The sequence below is a fragment of the Petromyzon marinus genome, chromosome 42 (assembly GCF_048934315.1).
Source record: "Petromyzon marinus isolate PM22_M1 ecotype Great Lakes invasive population chromosome 42, UKy_Petmar_22M1.pri1.0, whole genome shotgun sequence".
Classification (NCBI taxonomy): domain Eukaryota; kingdom Metazoa; phylum Chordata; class Hyperoartia; order Petromyzontiformes; family Petromyzontidae; genus Petromyzon; species Petromyzon marinus.
In genome coordinates this window covers 1,258,341-1,279,757 of record NC_133708.1, presented here as the reverse complement: position 1 = coordinate 1,279,757, position 21,417 = coordinate 1,258,341, and the positions used below count along the sequence as shown (strand labels likewise).

The 21,417-nt window shown below is 55.2% G+C and overlaps 1 protein-coding gene across 3 annotated transcripts in view; it reads right to left on the bottom strand.

Moving 5' to 3' along the window:
- The window catches only part of GSAP (gamma-secretase activating protein), a 62,706-nt gene that overhangs the window by 32,541 nt on the left and 8,748 nt on the right, over window positions 1–21,417 (bottom strand). For 2 of the 3 annotated variants that reach the window (XM_032969685.2, XM_076073411.1), the window contains exons 5-14: window positions 19,983–20,108; window positions 17,542–17,630; window positions 12,095–12,164; window positions 10,791–10,843; window positions 9,885–10,016; window positions 7,599–7,703; window positions 6,908–7,024; window positions 6,131–6,174; window positions 5,048–5,121; window positions 3,872–3,946 (exon numbers count right to left, since the gene is read on the bottom strand). In XM_032969685.2, coding sequence (XP_032825576.2) covers window positions 3,872–3,946; window positions 5,048–5,121; window positions 6,131–6,174; window positions 6,908–7,024; window positions 7,599–7,703; window positions 9,885–10,016; window positions 10,791–10,843; window positions 12,095–12,164; window positions 17,542–17,630; window positions 19,983–20,108 — 885 coding nt within the window. The remainder of the gene's footprint in view (window positions 1–3,871; window positions 3,947–5,047; window positions 5,122–6,130; window positions 6,175–6,907; window positions 7,025–7,598; window positions 7,704–9,884; window positions 10,017–10,790; window positions 10,844–12,094; window positions 12,165–17,541; window positions 17,631–19,982; window positions 20,109–21,417) is intronic. The other variant, XM_076073412.1, reaches the window with a different exon arrangement.

Here is a 21,417-nt window from a genome sequence, read left to right as displayed (position 1 = left end):
TTGTGAGCGTCGCTCCTCCGCCCTCCGTTGTTGTTGGAGGGCGACTGCCTCCAACTGCCCAATAGCGTCCTTCAGGAGCCTCCTCCACAGAGGCCGATCTTGACACCGCTGGTACCAGTCATCGGCAAGTCCACTCAGCTCCACGTCCTCCTGTACCACATCACTCCATCTCTTCTCTAGCCCGTGCTGCGCCAGTTGAGCCCCCTTGATCCGGCCGAACAAAAGCTGTTTCGGCATGCGGTGGCTAGGCATGCGGGCTACATGACCCAGCCAATGCAGCCTTGCCTGCCGGAGGAGCTCACCGATGGGACCTTGCCCAGATCTTTCAAGGATTTGTGAGCTCCTCACACAATCCAGCCTGGTTAAACCCAGGATGGATCGTAGGCAGGCCAGCCAAAATGTTTCCAACCGGCGAAGATGCTCCATTAAGGGGGTCCACGTTTCGCAAGCGTAGAGAAAGGAGAGAATGACCGTGGCCGAGAAGACCTGAAGCTTAGTGCGGAGCGACAGACCAGGTAGCTTCCACAAGGCGTTACGCAACCGATGAAAATATATTGCCGCTCGACTGATTCGGAGTGAGACCTCTGCTGTTAAACTGGAGCCGGTCATAAGCACACTGCCCAGGTATGGGAAACTCTCTACTCTCTCCACAACTGCCCCATCACCGATTGGGTGTTGTGGGGGTGGAGTGTCCGATAGTACCAAATACCCAGGCAGGTGCTTAGTTTTGGTGGGGCTGATGGTAAGGCCCCATCTCTTAGTGGCACGCTCCAGTCTAAGCAGCAGCGTCTCCAACTCCTCCTCTGAATGAGCAGCTATTACCAAATCATCAGCATACATAACGTGGTTGAGCAATAGGGAGCCATCCCTTGACCGCAACCGGGCATCGATCAGCCTCCCATTATATCTGTACTAAATGGAGATTCCCCCGGTACAGCTATTGAAGGCTTCACGAACTACGTGGTCAAAATAGATGTTAAATAATGTGGGAGCCAGAGGACATCCCTGTCGCACCCCAAGGTGTACAGGAAATGGCTCTGATTCCCTGCCACGTAGTTTTACCCGGGCCCGCTCACCATCATGAAGGTCCTTAATGATCATGAGCAGAGGGTCAGGAACTCCAAAAGCACGAAGAACAACCCAGAGCCCAGGCCTACTGATGGTATCATAGGCCTTGACCAAGCAGAGATGTAGGTCTTGTTGGAATTCCCTACACCTCTGCTGTAGCAGACGAACAGAAAATATGGCATCTGTGCAGGACTGCCCTTTCCTGAAACCGCATTGGGGCTCCACAAGCCTCTCCTCAGCGTGCCTGGCAAGGCGATGTTGAATAATCCTTGCCAGGACCTTTCCCGGCACACTGAGGAGTGAGATGCCCCTGTAGTTGTTACAGTCTGTGCGGTCCCCCTTCTTAAAGAGGGGGACCCCTTCTTAAAGAGGGGGACCACCAGGGCATCCTTCCAATGATGCGGAACCCGTCCAGTGGTCCAGACTGTTGTTATGATGTCATATAGGGCAGTCTGTGCACAAACGCCACCCTCCCTCAGCATTTCACTTGGGATATCATCTCTGCCCACTGCCTTTCCTGGTCTCAGACTCCGGATCGTCTTCAGTACTTCCTCAACAGATGGTACTTCAGCCAGCCACTCACAGGGGGTGACTTCTTCCAATATTTGAGGCACCGCAGCCTCAGCAGTGTCATCCTCACTTTGTGCCACGATGTTTTCCTGGCTGAGGGATTTTCCCTCTCCCAGGACCTCACAGAAATGCTCAGCAAATCTGCAAACCTGTTCCTGGGGGTCGGAGATTGGATCACCGTTTTTTCCCCTAATGATCGTAATAGGTGTGGCGCTGCAGGTTACTTGTTTGATGGAGTTAAATAGAGATTTGTGATCGCGGGCCACTGAGGCATCTCCTCAGCAACCCACGACTACCACCCATCCTTGCAGCGCCTCACGGCTCTCCGAACCTCCGAGCGAAGGCTGCGGTAAGCCTCCTCATTCTCTGACGTGTGATTCTGTAGCCGATGACAGTGGGTCTGTCGCTTTTTCTCAACCATCTTGAACACCTCCTCTGTCAGCCAGGGTCTCTGGTGAAGTCTGGACCGCGTACCCAAAGCAGCCATTGTAGCTGCATGAGTCACAGTCCTAAACCTCGCCCATTTACCCTCGACATCAGGGGGAGTGTGGGACGATGCCAACCCCAGCCGCAAGTGATGATGAAATTCTTGCTTGCAACTTTCATCACATAACTGAGACCAGGCCACTTTAGATTGGAATGGGGTCCTGGGTGTACACCCACCACCGGAGCGGAAGAATGGCAGGCGCATCTTACAGATGACAAGTCGATGGTCAGAGGGCAGATCAGCTCCATGGTAGGTCCTGGTGTCAAGGACATGGGCTCGCATACGCTGGTCCGTCACTATGTAGTCCAGCAGGTGTTCTTGCTTGGACCCGGCATGCATCGATGATGTTGTGTAGATGCGCTGATGCCGGAACAGCGTGTTGGTAATTACAAGCCATGGGCTGCACAAAAATCTAGCAGCCTCCTACCATTGTTATTGAGCTGATCTGGCCCATGCCCTCCAATCACTGCAGACCAGGTGCCAGCATCATGACCAACTCGGGCATTGAAGTCACCCAACAAGATGACTCTATCCCGAGGGGCCACTTTAGCCAGCACCTGTGACAGGAGGTCATAGAAGGCATCTGACTCATCGGCTTTGCCTGCATCCCTCCACGGATGTTCGTCTTCGGTGGGGGCATAAGTAACCACGACCACCACTCCTCGCCTCCGGTTGATGGGAAGGCGAGCCCAAAATAGCCTGGGGCTTACAGCTTCCCACACCTCACCGCCACGCTCCCACGCCCCCTTCATTCTTTTATTAAAAAGAAATACCACACCCTGTTGTTTGGCAGTCTACTGCCCCGAGTAGAGGACTGTCCACCCCTCATGGTGGCAGGAGCCAGAACCGGTCCACCGGACCTCCTGAATGCCACAGAGATCCAGGCGGTACCAGTCCAGCTCCCGACAGAGCGGTGGCAGCCTCTCCTCCGCAGTGAGCGTTCGAACATTCCACGTGGCCATCCGTAGTGGCTTTTCGCTGTTTCTGGAGGAGCCCCGAGGGTAGAGATTCAATCTCCTGGCTCCGCCAAATGGGGTTTGGCCAGGAGACGTCATAGATACCTGTCCCCCCGGGGCCTCCGGCACAAGCTTATTAGTTACATATTTATTTCGTAGTTTAGTGGTAATTTATTGAAGGTGGAGGGGTTACAAGCCACTCGCACCCATCCTGAGCCCCCGTTTAGACACTGTGGTGGTCACAGACGCCATCAGGGGAGGAGCCAATCGGAATTGGTCCTCCCCCCCACAGCACTGTCCACGACAGAGTTGCCCGTCCGGCACCGCGAGGAGGTAGGGGGTTGTTTTGCCGCATGCACGCACACACACACGCACGCATACAAAGACAAAGACAAAGATCCCCCGTATAGCCTTAACAGACTGTAGGGGCAAGTGCTGTTAGCGAGCACCTATGAAGGCCGGAACGGTACACGAGGGGGTGGGTGGCCAGCACCACGCCCGACCGCCTTTGTCTCCCTAGTGGCAATGTTTACACACCGCACCAGGTACTCATTTGAGGCTGAGTCGACCTAGGGGAGGCCCGGGACCGGTTCAGATAATCGTCACTGGTGTTGGCCGTGAGCGGGAATCGAACCCGGGTCGCCAGGTACATAGCGCTGCGCGCTAACCGCTACACTATCGCTCCCCCCGCACATACACATGCACACACACGCACACACACACACGCACGTGCACACACACACACGGGACGCAGAGACGAATCGGACTGTGATTGAGACCAATCTCTCACCGTGATGGACCATGAGGATGGAATAGCGCACGGCTTGCCTCGCCGGCCCCTCTTGATAGCAGATGCACAGCGCTCCTGCCTCAACACAGCGGCACAGATCGCACGCGGCGCAAGTTCTACACAGACCGGCTGTTGGCGAGCGCCCGAGCGGGGCCTCTTCCCCGGTGGTGGTGTTCACACACCGCGTACCGGGCACTAATATGAGGCTGAGCTGACCTAGGCGAGGCCCAGGACAAAGGGTGAACCGCGAGCCTCTGCGACGGGCGTTCGCGACCCCACAGACACCGAGCCGGCGCCTGCGATTGCGCCCGGTGGTTCGCATAGAGACCCATAGACTAACACAGAGACCCATAGACTAACACAGAGACCCATAGACTAACACACAGACCCATAGCCTAACACAGAGACCCATAGACTAATACAGAGACCAATAGACTAACACAGAAACCCATAGACTAACACAGAGACCCATAGACTAACACAGAGACCCATAGACTCGCATAGAGACCCTTAGACTCACACAGAGACCCATAGACTAACACAGAGACCCATAGATTAACACAGAGACCCATAGACTCGCATAGATACACATAGACTCACACACAGACCCATAGACTAACACAGAGACCCATAGACTCGCATAGAGACCCATACTCACACACAGACCCATAAACTAACACAGAGACCCATAGACTAACACAGAGACCCATAGACTCGCATAGATACCCATAGACTCACACACAGACTCATAGACTAACACAGAGACCCATAGATTCGCATAGATACCCATAGACTCACACACAGACCCATAGACCCACATAGAGACCCATAGACTCGCATAGAGATCCAAAGACTAACACAGAGACCCATAGACTCGCATAGAGACCCATAGACTAAAACAGAGACCTATAGACTAACACAGAGACCCATAGACTCACACACAGACCCATAGACTAACACAGAGACCCATAGACTCGCATAGATACCCATAGACTCACACACAGACCCATAGACTCACATAGAGACCCATAAACTCGCATAGAGATCCAAAGACTCGCATAGAGACCCATAGACTAACACAGAGACTCATAGACTAACACAGAGACCCATAGACTCACACACAGATCCATAGACTAACACAGAGACCCATAGACGGCAGGGCGACCGTGGACTCACCCGACTCTCCACACACGACGCGCAGCGATGGGAAGTCCGCCGGCTGGCCTGAGGGCGCGCTCGCGTTGACAAACCTGCGGCATGGAACAGACGCAGCGTGAGTCGAGCCTTGAATCCGACCGGGGTCAAAGACTCTCCCCTGCTCCAGCAAACAGTCTTTTGGACCCATGTCGAACAGAAAGGGCTCTTGCCTATAAACGTCTGGCAGTTCGCCTGCATTGGTTCAAGCAAAGCCCGAACGTCAAGACCGGTCCAACATTTTTCCTGTTTTACCCCAATGTCGCTCATATTTTACGCTCGCACCCACCATGATGGACTGTGCATGACAGGTACTTGTTGAAGCGGTATCCTTGGAGGGACGGACACGCGAAGGAGGCGGATACGACTGAACACGCCAATTCATTGTGTGGCTTATACTCTGGACGACGCCGCTAGCACGCGCGTGTGTGCACACTGCGCCGGTGGTGATGTGTACACACTGCACCGGTGGTGATGTGTACACACTGCGCCGGTGGTGATGTGTACACACTGAGCCGGTGGTGATGTGTACACACTGCGCCGGTGGTGATGTGTACACACTGCGCCGGTGGTGATGTGTACACACTGCGCCGGTGGTGATGTGTACACACTGCACCAGGTGTTCGTTTCAGGCCGAGTTGAGCTACGGGGAGGCCATGGGATCGCTTCGCGATATTTGTCATCAATGTTGGGCCGTAAGCGGGAATTGAACTCAGTACCAAGATGCTGCAACCCCCGCTGCCCCACATGGCACACACACACGCACACACACACCACACACACCACACACACACACCACACACACACACCACACACACACCACACACACACACCACACACACCAAACACACACACCACACACACCACACACACACCACACACACACCACACACACACACACCACACACACCACACACACACCACACACACACACCACACACACACACCACACACACGCACACACCACACACACACCACACACACACACCACACACACACACCACACACACACACACGCCGGACGTGGCTTCACTGCGCTTGCACGGACTCCGCACCCATCCTCACCGGCGGTCCGGGCTCCAGGCGCAGGAAGGCAAACTCAGCTCCAACTACGCGCCGACACACGGCAGACAGAATGCGTCGTCAGCAAACACAAACAGCGGACAGCACTCTGGGCCCCAGCACCGAAAAGCACTCAGCGCCGCGGTCCAATAAAAGGTGACTTCAACGGAATCACCGATCTTGCTGATGCTAGCCAATCAAATAAAGGGGGTGGCGTAACATGCCTTACTCGATCCCAAGTATCGCTTGCCAATGATCAACTTTTCATCGACAGAGCCGAATCAATTAAATTAACCTCGATTCGCGCTCCACAAAGACCACACACGGGCAAAGAACACGCAGCCCCCCACATCCCCCCCCCAAAACTACGTTTACTTTTTTCCATATAAATGGGGGGGGGGGGTGGTGCAAATCTCCGATCGGTGATTTCGTCGCCACCCTGCGCCCCGTGAACGCCAACGAGAGCGCGCGGCGGCGACGCGGCGCCAGGTCTCGGCCACCGAGCTCGGCGCGCAACGGGAAATGAAAAAGGAAGGGTGCGGTAACGCGATCGCGGTAATGCGGTTGCGGCAATGCGGTAATGCGGTCGTGGTAGACGCCGACGGCAGCGTGCACCGCAGATTCGCCGTCGCTGCGTTTTATTCATTTTTCTCCCGGGACGACGACAAAAATAATCGGCCAACCGGCGGGCGGAAAAGAATCCCCCCGGTAGAAACATTTTTTAAAGCCGCGAGTTGCGCCCCGCAGGACGCCGCCACCCGCCGCCGTGCTCGCACCCACCATGAGCTGGTACAAGCGGTCGGGGTAGAATTGAAGGCATCGCAGAGTGGGGCCATCCCCACCACCGCCACTACCGCCTCCTCCTCCTCCACCTTCCTGCTGCTGCTGCTGCTCCTGCTGTCACACGCACGTGATTCGCAACAGGGTGTTGGCTCGAGAGCAGAGCTCGCTTGAGGGTAGGGTCGGCCTCGAGACGGCGAGCGAAAGGCTCTGCAACCGGTTGCGGAGACGCCCGAGCGACTGCTCGCCGTGCTGTTGCCACGGCGACCGCGAGCGTGCGGCTTCGCTCCCCGTGCGGCTGCGCACGCGGGCGTGTTGCATCACCGTCGTCATTCTGCACCGACCACCGCAGTGATCGCGCCAAATTTGCGGCGTCAAGACCCTCCGCCACCCGACGGAGCGTAGCAGTTGGACACACATCTCGTGATCTAACTTCAAAATCGGTGAAGTATGACTGGCTGGGGATTGGCTAATGGTTCCTGATTGACAGATTTGTGCAGTCAGGAACCACCCCACCACCTGACGCAGGTAAACCACGTTTTTTCTCAACCAAATTATATAATTTAGCACATTGCGCCTATTCGCCCCATTTGGTGGCGAGACGCATCTTCTGTTTTCCGTGTGCCTCGGAGGCGACACAAATCACGTGGACCCTGTGCCCAGCACTGCGATCCGAGCCCTGCGGCCTCACCGCTGCGCTGAGCAGGTAGAAGAGCCTTTGGCCCCGCGGGTCCCACTGACTCCAGGCACACGCGGGGAGCACAAGCTCACTGGGGGCGGCGCTGTACGGAGGGTCCTGCGGGCGGAGACACGGGGGAGGGGGGTTGGTGCGGGGGGATGTTAGGTGGCGAGTTAGTGGGGGGAATAGTGGAGGGGGGGGTTGAGGGCAGTGTTATTTGGGGGGTTAGCGCGGGGGTTAGTGGAGGGGTTAGTAGGCGGGGAGTTAGTTGGGGGGGTTTTTGGGGGGGGTTAGTGGGTGGGGAGTTAGTGGGGGGGTTGTGAGGGGTGGTTAGTGGTGGGAGGGGGCTGTGGTCAAAAAAAATCCCAAAGCATGCATCGCAGCCAAAAGCAAAACACCGGGCGGAGTGAACTCAGCACTACAGCATGCGATTAGAGGCTATGTTTAATATGAAATTACGCATTCGATGTTGCCGATAATTGAGCATATACTCAATAAGGTTCGTGCAAGATGACCAAAAACACAGTGCGGGTAAACCTTGCCCAGCGCGGCTTTTACCGAGCGTGCGTGTTTTCCGCTCGATGTGCGTGTGTCCAACTTCTTTCGCACCACACGTGGCCAACCATGCCAAAAACCGTATGCAACGGTGGTGCCGAGGGGAGGTCTACTTCACGGAACGCGGTTTTGACCCTGCTCGGATCCTCATCCCCGCCTGGAAGAGACGTGCCGTTGCGGGTGCTGCGTCCGCTCGAACAATTCACTGATTTGCCTCGCATGCGGATGGGCATTTGTTTTTTGCTCAAAGCGAATAAAATGTTCACACGTTGTCGCTTTGCGTTAAAGCTGCACGGTCGTTGACAGACGGCATACGGACGCCTGGATGGTGAATCTTGAACGTTGGAGTTCCAGCGTCAAGGGAGCCACGGTGCTATTTCTATTTATTTTCTATTCTACTTTTATCTTACCAGGTAAGGCCCACTGAGCCGCTACACGGTTATTTATCAGAAGCCACCTGGCCACAAATGATAGCTCAACGAAGTGGCTTATCACGTGGAAATGTATTGCGGTAGCCAAATATTCTAAACGCGTGATGTTGAGTCTAAATGTGGGAGGGAAAAACCGGAGGACCCGGAGAAAAATCCATGCGACCACGGGAAAAGAGAGAGACACCGCAAACTCCAAATATAAAGCAGGCATCAGGGTCGGGATCGAAACCACTGATCTCCTGCATACCAGGCGAGGTAGTTAACATCTCAAAGCCACCGTCGTGCAGGATGAGGAATGGAAACGGGGGTTTTGAGTTAAGGTGAAGTTTTAATATAGTGCACACACTAGAATTAACAAGGGGTGTAAATCGTGTAGAATTAGTTAAACAATCTGGGAGTGTGCGATCATTTCGGACCCAGGAACGCAACCATTTTTTTCCCACAACATTTATTATTTCTGCAACGCGGTTTTGCCCAACACGGCATCGTCCAGGAACGTAACCCCCGCGTCCACTGAGGCCTGCCTGAACGTAAACAAACCGCAACAGCTTTGCCGTACAAAACCAGTGGAGAATACAATTAGGCAGCAGGGCATCGTGAGAGAGACCCAAGACGCGAGGCCTGCCTTCTGGAAGCGCACGCTCCTGAAGATGCTTGGGGCAGTTTAATTTTTTTCAAAGCGAAACGTCGCGCGTGTCCTAACGGCGCTCAACTTGCCGGCGCGGCTCTGTGAGAATCGTTCTCCGGGAGCCGACCTCCGGCCGGCGAGCCGCGCGCTCTGCCGCACGGCAGCCGTGTGGCCCCGCCGGCTGCGGCAAATGTCCGTACGTGTGTGAACGTTGGACTTCTTTCGCACCGCACATGGCCAACCGTGCTAATCGGATGTGCGGTGGGGAAGGACAACAAATTAAACACGAAAAGCAGTTTTATATAAATTATTTTGTCAATCTAGTGATGATTTAAAAGTGCATCGCTCCCAGTGGCTGCCTCATTTCAGAAGAGCGTTCCAGACGGCCGCAGAAGCGCATCTCAAACCACGCGATGCGGTGACCGCAGTTCGCGTGATGATGGTTTATGCCCCTTGACGAGATCAGCGAGGTATTGTGGTTCATTTGCGGCAAGCACTTTCTGTGTACAGTGCGTTCGTTCGGCCACCGGAAGCCAATGCAGCTCGGCGGGCACCGGGCGGGCAGGGCTGGGATCCTGCAGTACCCATCACGACACGTGCCAAAGATTGTTGTGCACGCCGCAGCTTGCTAGTGTCTGCGTGCGCCAGGGGCGAGGACCGTCGTCCTCTGGGGGAGAGAGCGACCTTCGCCGAAGCCGCCGCCGCCGCCGTGCCGGGCTGCTTGCCGGCGACGAAGCGACACACCACCTCGTCGCAGGAGCCTGGCCGCGCCGCACCGCCCGCACCGCAGCGCATCACGAACACTCCCGCCGCGCCCTGCCCATCGCAGACGAAAACAAAAAAAACAACTCGAGTCGTTGCTAGATGTTAGAACGGACGAGTTTTGCTGGCTGGCTGGCTGGCTGGCGGGCTGACCGGCCGACCGGGCGGGCCAAGTGCGCGCGTGACGGCGTCAGCGCGTACGCCTGCGCGATGATCGCCGCCGCCGGCGTCCCTCCCCCTCTCCCCCAGCCTCCCTCCACCCACGGCCGTGGGTCCCGCGCAAATGCGAGGGCAGTGCGAACGCGGTGGAGGGTCGCGAAAGGGGGACACACGTTGGGGTCGGTGCGAAACGCCACGTGGGCACACCCTAAGGCAATCATCAACGAGAGGCGGCCGAGGCACAGCCGGCCAGGGGATTGGAAGCCGTGTGGCTGGTTGCGATGTGACAACGCCACTTTTTTCAAATTTTCTTGCTGTGGTTTTCACACCTGATGATGATTGCTTGTGTTGCAGTCGAAACGTCGTGAGAATTGTATTGTTTTATATTTTTATCATTTTATTGTTTCCCTTCTACGTGACTTTACCGAAATAACCATGAATATGAATCCCTGCACTCACGAAAGCTTTAAATCAAAACAACAACAAAGACAACCCTGATTTTAGTCCTTCACGCGAGGACACAGACGTGGGAACGAGGCGTCTGTCCGACTGTTTGTCAAGTTACAAAGCAGGCTCCAGCCGGCGCGGGGCCCCGGAGACAAACACTGGGAGTGGTGAGGGGGGGCGGGGGAGCTTCAAACAAACACGACGCAGCCTCCTCCTCCTCACCTGTGGACTCTCCGCGTCGCTGCCGCTGGGTCTCACGTGGAAGAGTTGGACCCCTGGGGGTGCAAGAGGAAGGAGACGCGGACACAAACGTGAGACTCGAGAATCCGCAGCCGTCCATTATTCAAGAATGGGGGGGGGGGGCGATGTTGCTGCTTCGTGCGTGTATCATCCCATCTTGGTGATTCGCGGGTAGCTGTATCAATTCGAATACTACAACTGCTATATTTTTTATTTTACCAAGTTCCACTGAACTATGTATCTCTTTATCAGAAGCAACCTGGCCACGAAAGACAGCTCAAGGAAAGTGGCTTATCATTGTGTAGACATTTATAACAGCCAAACACAACATACGCGCGTTTCTAAATGTGCAGAGAGAAACGGGAATACCCGGAGAAAAGTCCACGCGGCCACGGTGAGAACACGCAAACTCCAGTAGGCATCAGGGTCGGGATCGAACCCACGCACCTCCTGCATACCGGGCGAGGCCGTCAACATCTCGCCACCTCGGCACCCCACGCGTGTCTAAACCGAGCTCAGCAACTCCTCGACGTGCATGTGACTCGACAGATGAGGAAGGGGGAAGTAGGAGGAGGAAGGAGGAGAAGGAGGAACAAAGCGAGTGTCGTGAGGCAGAGAGGCAGCGCCAATGGTCCACACTCGCAGTGGCACGGCGCTAACGCCACTGGCTGCGCCCCCATCGCAGCCAAAGGTGGGGGCCGACCGCCTTGACGGCTCCGGTGAGGCCTCAACACAACGCAGTGGGGGAGGCAAGGGGGGGGGGGCGCTGGTCGGGACCGAACTTCGTGCCGCGGGGCCGACGCCGCCCCGGAGTCGCCCGGCTGGCGCCGGGTGTGGTGGACCCCACCCCCCACTCCCCCCCGCCAATCTAAGTGAGGATGTCCAGCTTGTAACACCGCGTAGCACGGCCGGGAGTTTCACCGAAACAAACAAAAAATCCCGGCCCAAGGGGAGGGGGAGGGGGCACAAAACCCGCGGCTCCGGAGGAGCGAGCGGCTCTGTAAGGGACCGCTGCCTCGTGGCGTCGTTTGTAGCGACGGGGGCCGACGTCTCGCATTGGCCACAAGGAATCGCGGCTCTTGCAATGTTTGTAGGAGAGTTTTTCTGTTTGTTTTGTCTACGGAAAGCCTCTTGTTTGTTATTTTGGTTTATGACCCCCCCCCCCCCCGGTCCCTGGCGCTCGCTCGCTCACCCCGCCGCGTCTGGAAGTTTCAGTAAATCTGGATTCGTTTCTGGCACGGATAAGTACGGGAATTGGCAGCAGCAGCAGCATGAGGAAGCCATACTTCCAGTGTCGGAGGTCACCAGGAGGTGGCTTTCTTGCTCACGATCATCGCCGCTGCTGCCGTACAGGAACTGGGGAGAGCGGACACAGCAGGCGCACGTGACCCCCCCAAACAGCAGGCACGTGACCCCCACACAGCAGGCACGTGACCCCCCCACACAGCAAGCACGTGACCCCCCACACAGCAGGCACGTGACCCCCCACACAGCAGGCACGTGACCCCCCACACAGCAGGCACGTGACCCCCACACAGCTGTATGTGACCCCCCACACAGCAGGCACGTGACCCCCCACACAGCAGGCACGTGACCCCCCACACAGCCGTAAGTGACCCCCCACACAGCAAGCACGTGACCCCCCACACAGCAGGCACGTGACCCCCCACACAGCAAGCACGTGACTCCCCACACAGCAGGCACGTGACCCCCCACACAGCAAGCACGTGACCCCCACCCCCGCCTCTCCCTCCCACACAAAGCGACGTTCGCTGAGTCAGGGCACCGCGTGGTGCCCTGGAGATAAGCGCGGGTCGTGTGAGAAAGAGGAAGCCGGCGCTTCCACAGCGCCACGATTGGTCGCCAATCAGGGGAGAGGTCAAGGAGTCGCCTCGCTCGCTGCTGCTCAGCCACGCTCAGCAGCAACACAGCACTTGCGGAGTGCAGAGGTCAGGTCATCGTCACCGATGTTGGCCGTTCGTAGCGCGGCGTCGCGCTGACCGCCCACTACGGCTCCCCGGTGGTTCTCAATTTACTTACTTTGAAACAAAGTTGTAACTTCACGTGCCCGTGCTTAATTTGTGCTTTCGATGAATTTACCGTCTCGCACCCCCAGGGGGTGGCGTCCACCCCAGGTTAAGAAGAAGAAGAAGCACTACTCTACACAAAGACAAAGATCCCCGGTATAGCCTGAACAGACTGTTTGGGCAAGTGCCGTTAGCGAGCATCTATGAAGGCCGACACGGCACACGAGGGGGTGGGTGGCCAGCACAACGCCCGGCCGCCTTTGTCTCCTCAATGGCGATGCTTACACACCGCATCAGGTACTCATTTGAGGCTGAGTCGACCTAGGGGAGGCCCATGACCGGGTAAAATAAACGTAACTGGTGTGGGCCGTGAGTGGGAATCGAACTCGGGTCGCCGGGTTTGTAGCGTGGCGCGCAAACCGCTACACCACCGCTCCCCATCACTGCTCTATACACACACAACACAACAACAACCGCCAATCGCCACTAAGTGGCGGTGACGTCACCACGACGCTTGTGCCAGGCCATGTGCACCTTGAGGCCACGTGAAGTGTCCCGCTGCCAGGCGGTCACGGGGCAAACCCAGGTGCCACGGGTCGACTGACTAAGATGCCTGAGATGGCTGGCTGATGCATCACCTGTGCCCCCTACTGTGCCAACTTGCTGTGCTTTAGCCACCCGGCGCTCCGCTCGTTGTTGTGAGCGTCGCTCCTCCACCCTCCGTTGTTGTTGGAGGGCGACTGCCTCCAACTGCCCAGAAGCGTGCTTCATGAGCCTCCTCCACAGAGGCCGATCTTGACACCGCTGGTACCAGTCATCGGCAAGTCCACTTAGCTCCACGTCCTCCTGTACCACATCACTCCATCTCTTCTCTAGCCCGTGCCGCGCCCGTTTAGCCCCCTCGATCCGGCCAAACAAAAGCTATTTCGGCATGCGGTGACCGGGCATGCGGGCTATATGACCCAGCCAACGCAGCCTTGCCAGCCGGAGGAGCTTAAGGATGGGACCTTGCCCAGATCTTTCAAGGATTTGTGAGCTCCTCACACAATCCAGTCTGGTTAAACTCAGGATGGATCATAGGCAGGCTAGCATAAATGTTTCTAACCGGCGAAGATGTTGCATTAGGGGGGTCCACGTTTCGCAAGCATAGAGAAGGGAGGGAATGACCGTGGCCGAGAAGATCTGAAGCTTAGTGCAGAGTGACAGACTAGGTAGCTTCCACACAGCGTTACGCAACCGATGAAAAGATATTGCTGCTCGACTGATTCAGAGTGAGACCTCTGCTGTTAAACTGGAGCCGGTCATAAGCACACTGCCCAGGTATGGGAAACTCTCCACTGTCTCCACAACTGCCCCATCACCGATTGGGAGTTGTGGGGGTGGAGTGTCCGATGGTACAAAATACCCAGGCAGGTGCTTATTTTTGGTGGGGCTGATGGTAAGGCCCCATCTCTTAGTGGCACACTCCAGTCTCAGCAGCAGCGTCTCCAACTCCTCCTCTGAATGAGCAGCTATTACCAAATCATCGGCATACATAACGTGGTTGAGCAATAGGGAGCCATCCCTTGACCGCACCCGGGCATCGATCAGCCTCCCATTATATCTGTACGAAATGCAGATTCCCCCGGTACAGCTATTGAAGGCTTCATGAACTACGTGGTCAAAATAGATGTTAAATAATGTGGGAGCCTGAGGACATCCCTGTCGCACCCGAAGGTGTACAGGGAATGGCTCTGACTCCCGGCCACGTAGTTTTACCCGGGCCCGCTCACCATCATGAAGGTCCTTAATGCATGTGAGCAGAGGGTCAGGGACTCCAAAAGCATGAAGAACAACCCAGAGCCCAGGCCTACTGATGGTATCATAGGCTTTGACCAGGTGAATAAAGCAGAGATGTAGGTCTTGCTGGAATTCCCTACACCTCTGCTGTAGCAGATGAACAGAAAATATGGCATCTGTGCAGGACTGCCCTTTCCTGAAACCGCATTGGGGCTCCGCAAGCCTCTCCTCAGCGTGCCTGGCAAGGCGATGTTGAATAATCCTTGCCAGGACCTTTCCCGGCACACTGAGAAGTGAGATGCCACTGTAGTTGTTACAGTCTGTGCGGTCCCCTTCCAATCCTGCGTAACCCGTCCAGTGGTCCAGACTGTTGTTATGATGTCATATAGGGCAGTCTGGGAACAAATGCCACCCTCCCTCAGCATTTCGCTTGGGAGATCATCTCTGCCCGCTGCCTTTCCTGGTCTCAGACTCCGGATCGCCTTCAGTACTTCCTCAACAGATGGCACCTCAGCCAGCCACTCACATGGAGTGACTTGTTCCAATATTTGAGGCACCGCAGCTTCAGCAGGGTAATCCCCACTTTGTGCCACGATGTTTTCCTGGCTGAGGGATTTCCCCTCCCCCAGGACCTCACAGAAATGCTCAGCAAATCTGCAAACCTGTTCCTGGGGTCAGAGATTGGATCACACACAGACATACACACAGACACAAAAACAAAGATAAAGATCCCCCATATAGCCTTAACAGACTGTAGGGGCAAATGCTGTTAGCGAGCACCTATGAAGGCCGGAACGGTACACGAGGGGGTGGGTGGCCAGCACCACGCCCGACTGCCTTTGTCTCCCTAGTGACAATGTTTACACACCGCACCAGGTACTCATTTCAGGCTGAGTCGACCTAGGGGAGGCCCAAGACCGGCTCAGATAATCGTCACTGATGTTGGCCGTGAGCGGGAATCAAACCCGAGTCGCCAGGTTCATAGCGCAGCGTGCTAACCGCTACACTACCGCTCCCCACACACAGACACACACACGCACACACAGACATACACACAGACACACACACAGACATACACACAGACACACACACGCAAACACAGACATACAAACAGACACAACAACAACAACCGCCATTCGCCACTAAGTGGCGGTGACGTCACCACGACGCTTGTGCCAGGCTATGTGCACCCTGAGGCCACGTGAAGTGTCGAACGCCCGCTGGCAGGAGATCACAGGGCAGACCCAGGTGCCACGGGTCGACTGACTGAGATGACTGGCTGATGCACCACCTGTGCCCCCTACTGTGGCAACCTGCTGTGCTTTAGCCACCCGGCGCTCCGCTCGTTGTTGTGAGCGTCGCTCCTCCGCCCTCCGTTGTTGTTGGAGGGCGACTGCCTCCAACTGCCCAGTAGCGTCCTTCACGAGCCTCCTCCACAGAGGCCGATCTTGACACCGCTGGTACCAGTCATCGGCAAGTCCACTCAGCTCCACGTCCCCCTGTGCCACATCACTCCATCTCTTCTCTAGCCCGTGCCGCGCCCGCTTAGCCCCCTCAATCCGGCCAAACAAAAGCTGTTTCGGCATGCGGTGGCTGGGCATGCGGGCTACATGACCCAGCCAACGCAGCCTTCCCCGCCGGAGGAGCTCACCGATGGGACCTTGCCTAGATCTTTCAAGAATTTGTGAGCTCCTCACACAATCCAGTCTGGTTAAACCCAGGATGGATCATAGGCAGGCCAGCCAAAATGTTTCTAACCGGCGAAGATGTTCCATTAGGGGGGTCCACGTTTCGCAAGCGTAGAGAAGGGAGGGAATGACCGTGGCTGAGAAGACCTGAAGCTTAGTGCGGAGCGACAGACCAGGTAGCTTCCACACAGCGTTACGCAACCGATGAAAATATATTGCTGCTCGACTGATTCGGAGTGAGACCTCTGCTGTTAAACTGGAGCCAGTCATAAGCACACTGCCCAGGTATGGAAAACTCTCCACTCTCTCCACAACTGCCCCATCACCGATTGGGAGTTGTGGGGGTGGAGTGTCCGATGGTACAAAATACCCAGGCAGGTGCTTAGTTTTAGTGGGGCTGATGGTAAGGTCCCACCTCTTAGTGGCACGCTCCAGTCTCAGCAGCAGCGTCTCCAACTCCTCCTCTGAATGAGCAGCTATTACCAAATCATCAGCATACATAACGTGGTTGAGCAATAGGGAGCCATCCCTTGACCGCACCCGGGCATCGATCAGCCTCCCATTATATCTGTACCATATGGAGATTCCCCCGGTACAGCTATTGAAGGCTTCACGAACTACGTGGTCAAAATAGATGTTAAATAATGTGGGAGCCAGAGGACATCCCTGTTGCACCCCAAGGTGTACAGGGAATGGCTCTGACTCCCGGCCACGTAGTTTTACCCGGGCCCGCTCACCATCATGAAGGTCCTTAATGATCGTGATCAGAGGGTCAGGTACTCCAAAAGCACGAAGAACAACCCAGAGCCCAGGCCTACTTATGGTATCATAGGCCTTGACCAGGTCAATAAAGCAGAGATGTAGGTCTTGTTGGAATTCCCTACACCTCTGCTGTAGCAGACGGACAGAAAATATGGCATCTGTGCAGGACCGCCCTTTCCTGAAACCGCATTGGGGCTCCGCAAGCCTTTCCTCAGCGTGCCTGGCAAGGCGATGTTGAATAATCCTTGCCAGGACCTTTCCTGGCAGACACACACACGCACACACAGACATACACACAGACACACACACGCACACACAGACATACACACAGATACACACACGCACACACAGACATACACACAGACACACACACGCACACACAGACACACAACGCACACACAGACGCGCGCGCCACCCTAAGTGAGTGACAAGGGGAAGAATCGTTGAGGCCGGGGGGTGCCGGCGAGGGGCTCTCACCTGGCACCAGCTGGAGTCGCCCTCCACTTGCAGCTCGCTCGGCCTCCCTCCGGGCAGCTCCACCACGAAGGCGCGGGCCCCGGGGGGCGCTGCAACACAAAGCGGGCGCCCCAGAACTCCGCTGGGGTGCCTCGGTGGCTAGGACATGTTAACTACCTCGCCTGATACACAGGAGGTCGTGGGTTCGATCCCAACCCTGACGCCTGCTGCTGCTGTATATTTGGGGTTTGCGTGTCTCTCTCTCTCATCATCATCACGGTGGCTAGGAGATGTTAACTACCTCGCCTGATATGAAGGTCGTGGGTTCGATCCCAACCCTGACGCCTGCTGCTGCTGTATATTTGGAGTTTGCGTGTCTCTCTCTCTCATCAACATCACGGTGGCTAGGAGATGTTAACTACCTCGCCTGATATGAAGGTCGTGGATTCGATCCCAACCCTGACGCCTGCTGCTGCTGTATATGTGGAGTCTGCGTGTCTCTCTCTCATCATCACGGTGGCTAGGAGATGTTAACTACCTCGCCTGATATGAAGGAGGTCGTGGGTTCGATCCCAACCCTGACGCCTGCTGCTGCTGTATATGTGGAGTTTGCGTGTCTCTCCCTACCTTCGTGGTTGCGTGGATTTTTTACTCCGGGTCCTCCGGGATTTTCCCTCCACGTTAATAATCAACGTCACGCGTTGAGAGCATTTCGCTGCTATACATTTCCAAGCGATGATAAGCCACTTTGTTGAACTCTCATTTGTGATAGCCAGGTTGCTGCTGAAAAAGAGCTACATAGCTCAGTGGGCCTTCCCTGGTAAACAAAACAAAAATAGTTTATCGGTTTTTTTATCATTTGCGATGTCATTCTCAAATTTGTCAAATGTGGACCATGACCCCGCACACAGCGGCCTTCTCTTCCAAATAACTTCACGGGATCTCTACCGTCGAGTGAAGCAGATGGCGCGAAGCATTAATATCGCACCACCGCTGCATTAACCAGGTTGGCCGCTGGATTCGAATTTTTACCATTGGTAGCATGGTGAGACACGTGACGTGTCCACTTTGAATGGTGGCAGCAGCGTGCGACGCGTCAACCTTGTGTTAGAGAACGGCCCACGGAAGCAGATGTCACAGAAGTACTATAGAGAATTACATGAAAAACTCAAATTAAAGATGTGTTGTCATTGGAGACCGGGATGAGACCATCACATCGCTACACTTAAGAACCCGGCTTAATCACAACTCAATACATGTGCTGCTTTGGGTTTCTATGTGAGTCTATGGGTCTTTGTGTGAGTCTATGGTACTCTATGTGAGTCTATGGGTCCCTATGTAAGTCGAACGAGCTACGGTTTGACTGCGTCGGCGTGTGTGTGTGGGTGTGTACGAGTGTATACGTGCGTGTGTGTACGTGTGTGTACTTGTATGTACGTGTGTGTGTGTACGTGTGTGTGTACGTGTGTGTACGTGTGTGTGTACTTGTGTGTGTACGTGTGTGTGTATACGTGCGTGTGTGTACGTGTGTGTACACGTGTGCGTGCGCGTGTGTACGTGTGTGTGTGTACGTGTGTGTACACGTGTGTGTACACGTGTACGTGTGTGTGTGTACGTGTGTGTGTACGTATGTGTATGTGTGTACGTGTGTGTATGTGTGTGTACGTGTGTGTGTACGTGTGTGTGTATACGTGCGTGTGTGTACGTGTGTGTACACGTGTGCGTGTGCGTGTGTACGTGTGTGTGTGTACGTGTGTGTACACGTGTGTGTACGTGTGTACGTGTGTGTGTACGTGTGTGTGTACGTATGTGTATGTGTGTACGTGTGTGTGTACGTGTGTGTATGTGTGTGTACGTGTGTGTGTACGTGTGTGTACACGTGTGTGTACGTGTGTATATGTGTGTGTGTGTACCTGTGTGTGTACATGTGTGTGTACGTGTGTGTGTGTGTACGTGTGTCTACGTGTGTGTGTACGTGTGAGTGTGTACGTGTGTGTGTGTGTACGTGTGTGTGTACGTGTGTGTGTACGTGTGTGTATGTACGTGTGTGTGTACGTGTGTACGTGTGTGTACACGTGTGTGTACGTGTGTATATGTGTGTGTGTGTACGTGTGTGTGTACGTGTGTGTGTGTGTGTGTACGTGTGTGTGTACGTGTGTGTGTACACGTGTGTACGTGTGTGTGTACGTGTGTGTGTACGTGTGTGTGTGTACGTGTGTGTGTACGTGTGTGTGTACGTGTGTGTGTGTACGTGTGTGTGTACGTGTGTGTGTGTACGTGTGTGTATGTACGTGTGTGTGTGTACGTGTGTGTGTGCGTGTACGTGTGTGCGTGTACGTGTGTGTGTGTACGTGTGTGTGTACGTGTGTGTGTACGTGTGTGTGTACACGTGTGTGTGTGTACACGTGTGTGTGCGAGCGCTGGGCAAGCGCTCCGCAGCGGGCCGCCCGCTGCCTCCTCACCTCCCGTGCCGGGCGACTCCGTCGAGGCCGGCCGCTCCGCCGGGGGTTGGAACCAAGAGGACCCCGCGGGATCCTCGGGGCGCGCGGCGCCCGTGGAGGTGGAGGTGGCGGCGCCCGTCACGAACGCTGTGCGGACACGCGGTGCGGACACGCGGTGCGGACACGCGGTGCGGCGAGCGGCGAGGGAGGGAGGGAGGTGAACCACGAGCGAGCGGGCGAGCGGAACCGCGTCGCGCCCACTGCGAGCAGACTCATTCCCGCTCACGTGGGCGGCATTGAAGGCATTGGCGCGCGGTTACAGCCCTGCGGAGCCAGTGGTGGGATTCCTCATTGGTGACGCGCACGCAAATGTGCCCAGAGTCTGCGGGCACCTCTGGTCTGGTAGGAGTGAGGTCCCCATAGAGAGCCACACTCTTAATCTGACGGAGAGAGTGATGTTTGACTTGTCTTGATCCTACTGCGAACAGAGCCTCCAGGTGTATTGAGTTTGACCGAGGTGAGGACTCAGTAGACCAGGGAGAGAGTCTCCATTGCAAGAGCGACTCCGGGTAACCCAAAACAAAAGCAAATGAAGGGACTCCTCTACTTACGAACGAGTTAGGTTCCAGAGGTCTGTTCGTAAGTCACTGTGATCGTAAGTCCAATTTTACTCTCCCGTCGATTCCAAATATGTTGTACGGCATGTACACTCAAAATGAGGAATGGCTTAAAAAGTTGTATAATCTGTAGATGTAGATGCCACTGGTTCTTCATGTTCCGTAGATGTAGATGCCAACACCACCATCTTTTGCGTGGTGGTTGACCTTACGAGTCTCGGTCCGAACAGGCAACTGGACATATGGACAGGTTTGTTCTTATCTCTGAAAATTCGTAAGTCGAGTGTTCGTAAGTCGAGTGTTCGTAAGTAGAGGAGTAGCTCTACCGTTAAATTAAGTACAACAATGAAGACAATATAAATCAGAGCAAGACAAGGACATTGCACAAGACGTAAAAAAAACTGTTCACAAATATCAATCAATCTGAAATAAAGCGTGGGCTTTCGTGAACGAATACAGGGTGCTTTTTATGGAAAAATAACGGATAATAATACGCTGTAACGTGATAACAAATGTATGTTAATAGCTTCAAAAAGTCAACGAGTCTGCACTTGTTCGCCATCACTGTCAACGCACACCTGGAATCTTCTCGAGGTGGCCTCAAGAGCACGGAGGCAGCACATTTCTCGTGGCGTTGTTGCAAATTCTCGGAAGCGTTAACATTTTTGTGAAGCACCCTCTGAATTGCAATTCACCGCTGATTTTGTCGGTCAGATTGGCGTGAGCTAAATGTCGCGCACGCTCCTCCAACGGACGCGGCCAATTGATGAAGTCGTCACGTGGTGACCAAACGCGGCGACGATGCGTTGGGAGCAGCAGCAGCAGCAGCGGCGTTTGGC